Genomic DNA, 346 nt, shown 5'->3' on the forward strand with positions numbered 1-346 from the left:
GACCGCTCGCCTCCTGCCACCTGCCACCTACCACCCTCTCGGGGCTCGGACCAGCGGCCCGGGTCCCAGTCGTTGCCGGCCCCCGCGTTCACCTGCGGTCCGGCTCCGGCCCGGGGGTGTCAGGTGACGGCCCCGCGGCGCCGCCCGCGCCGAGCTCGGAAGTCCGGCGGCTTCGTCTCGGCGGCTGGGGTGGCTTCTGGGCCGCCAGCTCGGGCTCCATGGCGCGCAGGGGGATGGGGCAGTGGCCGGGTGCCCGGGAAGTCCGCCGGGACGGGCACCGTGCCCAAGCACTTCGGTCCGGAGAGAAGTTTCTGTCAGGAATGAGCCGCGACCGCCGCCGCCACCG

At 75.7% G+C, this 346-nt stretch overlaps 1 protein-coding gene across 1 annotated transcript in view; it reads right to left on the reverse strand.

Moving 5' to 3' along the window:
* The window catches only part of NET1 (neuroepithelial cell transforming 1), a 63,850-nt gene extending 63,504 nt beyond the window's left edge, over positions 1-346 (reverse strand). The window contains exon 1 of the mRNA XM_006772629.2: positions 93-346. Within this exon, the coding sequence (XP_006772692.1) occupies positions 93-220 (128 nt within the window). The 5' untranslated portion in view covers positions 221-346. The remainder of the gene's footprint in view (positions 1-92) is intronic.

Source organism: Myotis davidii, unplaced genomic scaffold, assembly GCF_000327345.1.
Source record: "Myotis davidii unplaced genomic scaffold, ASM32734v1 scaffold544, whole genome shotgun sequence".
Taxonomy (NCBI): Eukaryota; Metazoa; Chordata; class Mammalia; order Chiroptera; family Vespertilionidae; genus Myotis; species Myotis davidii.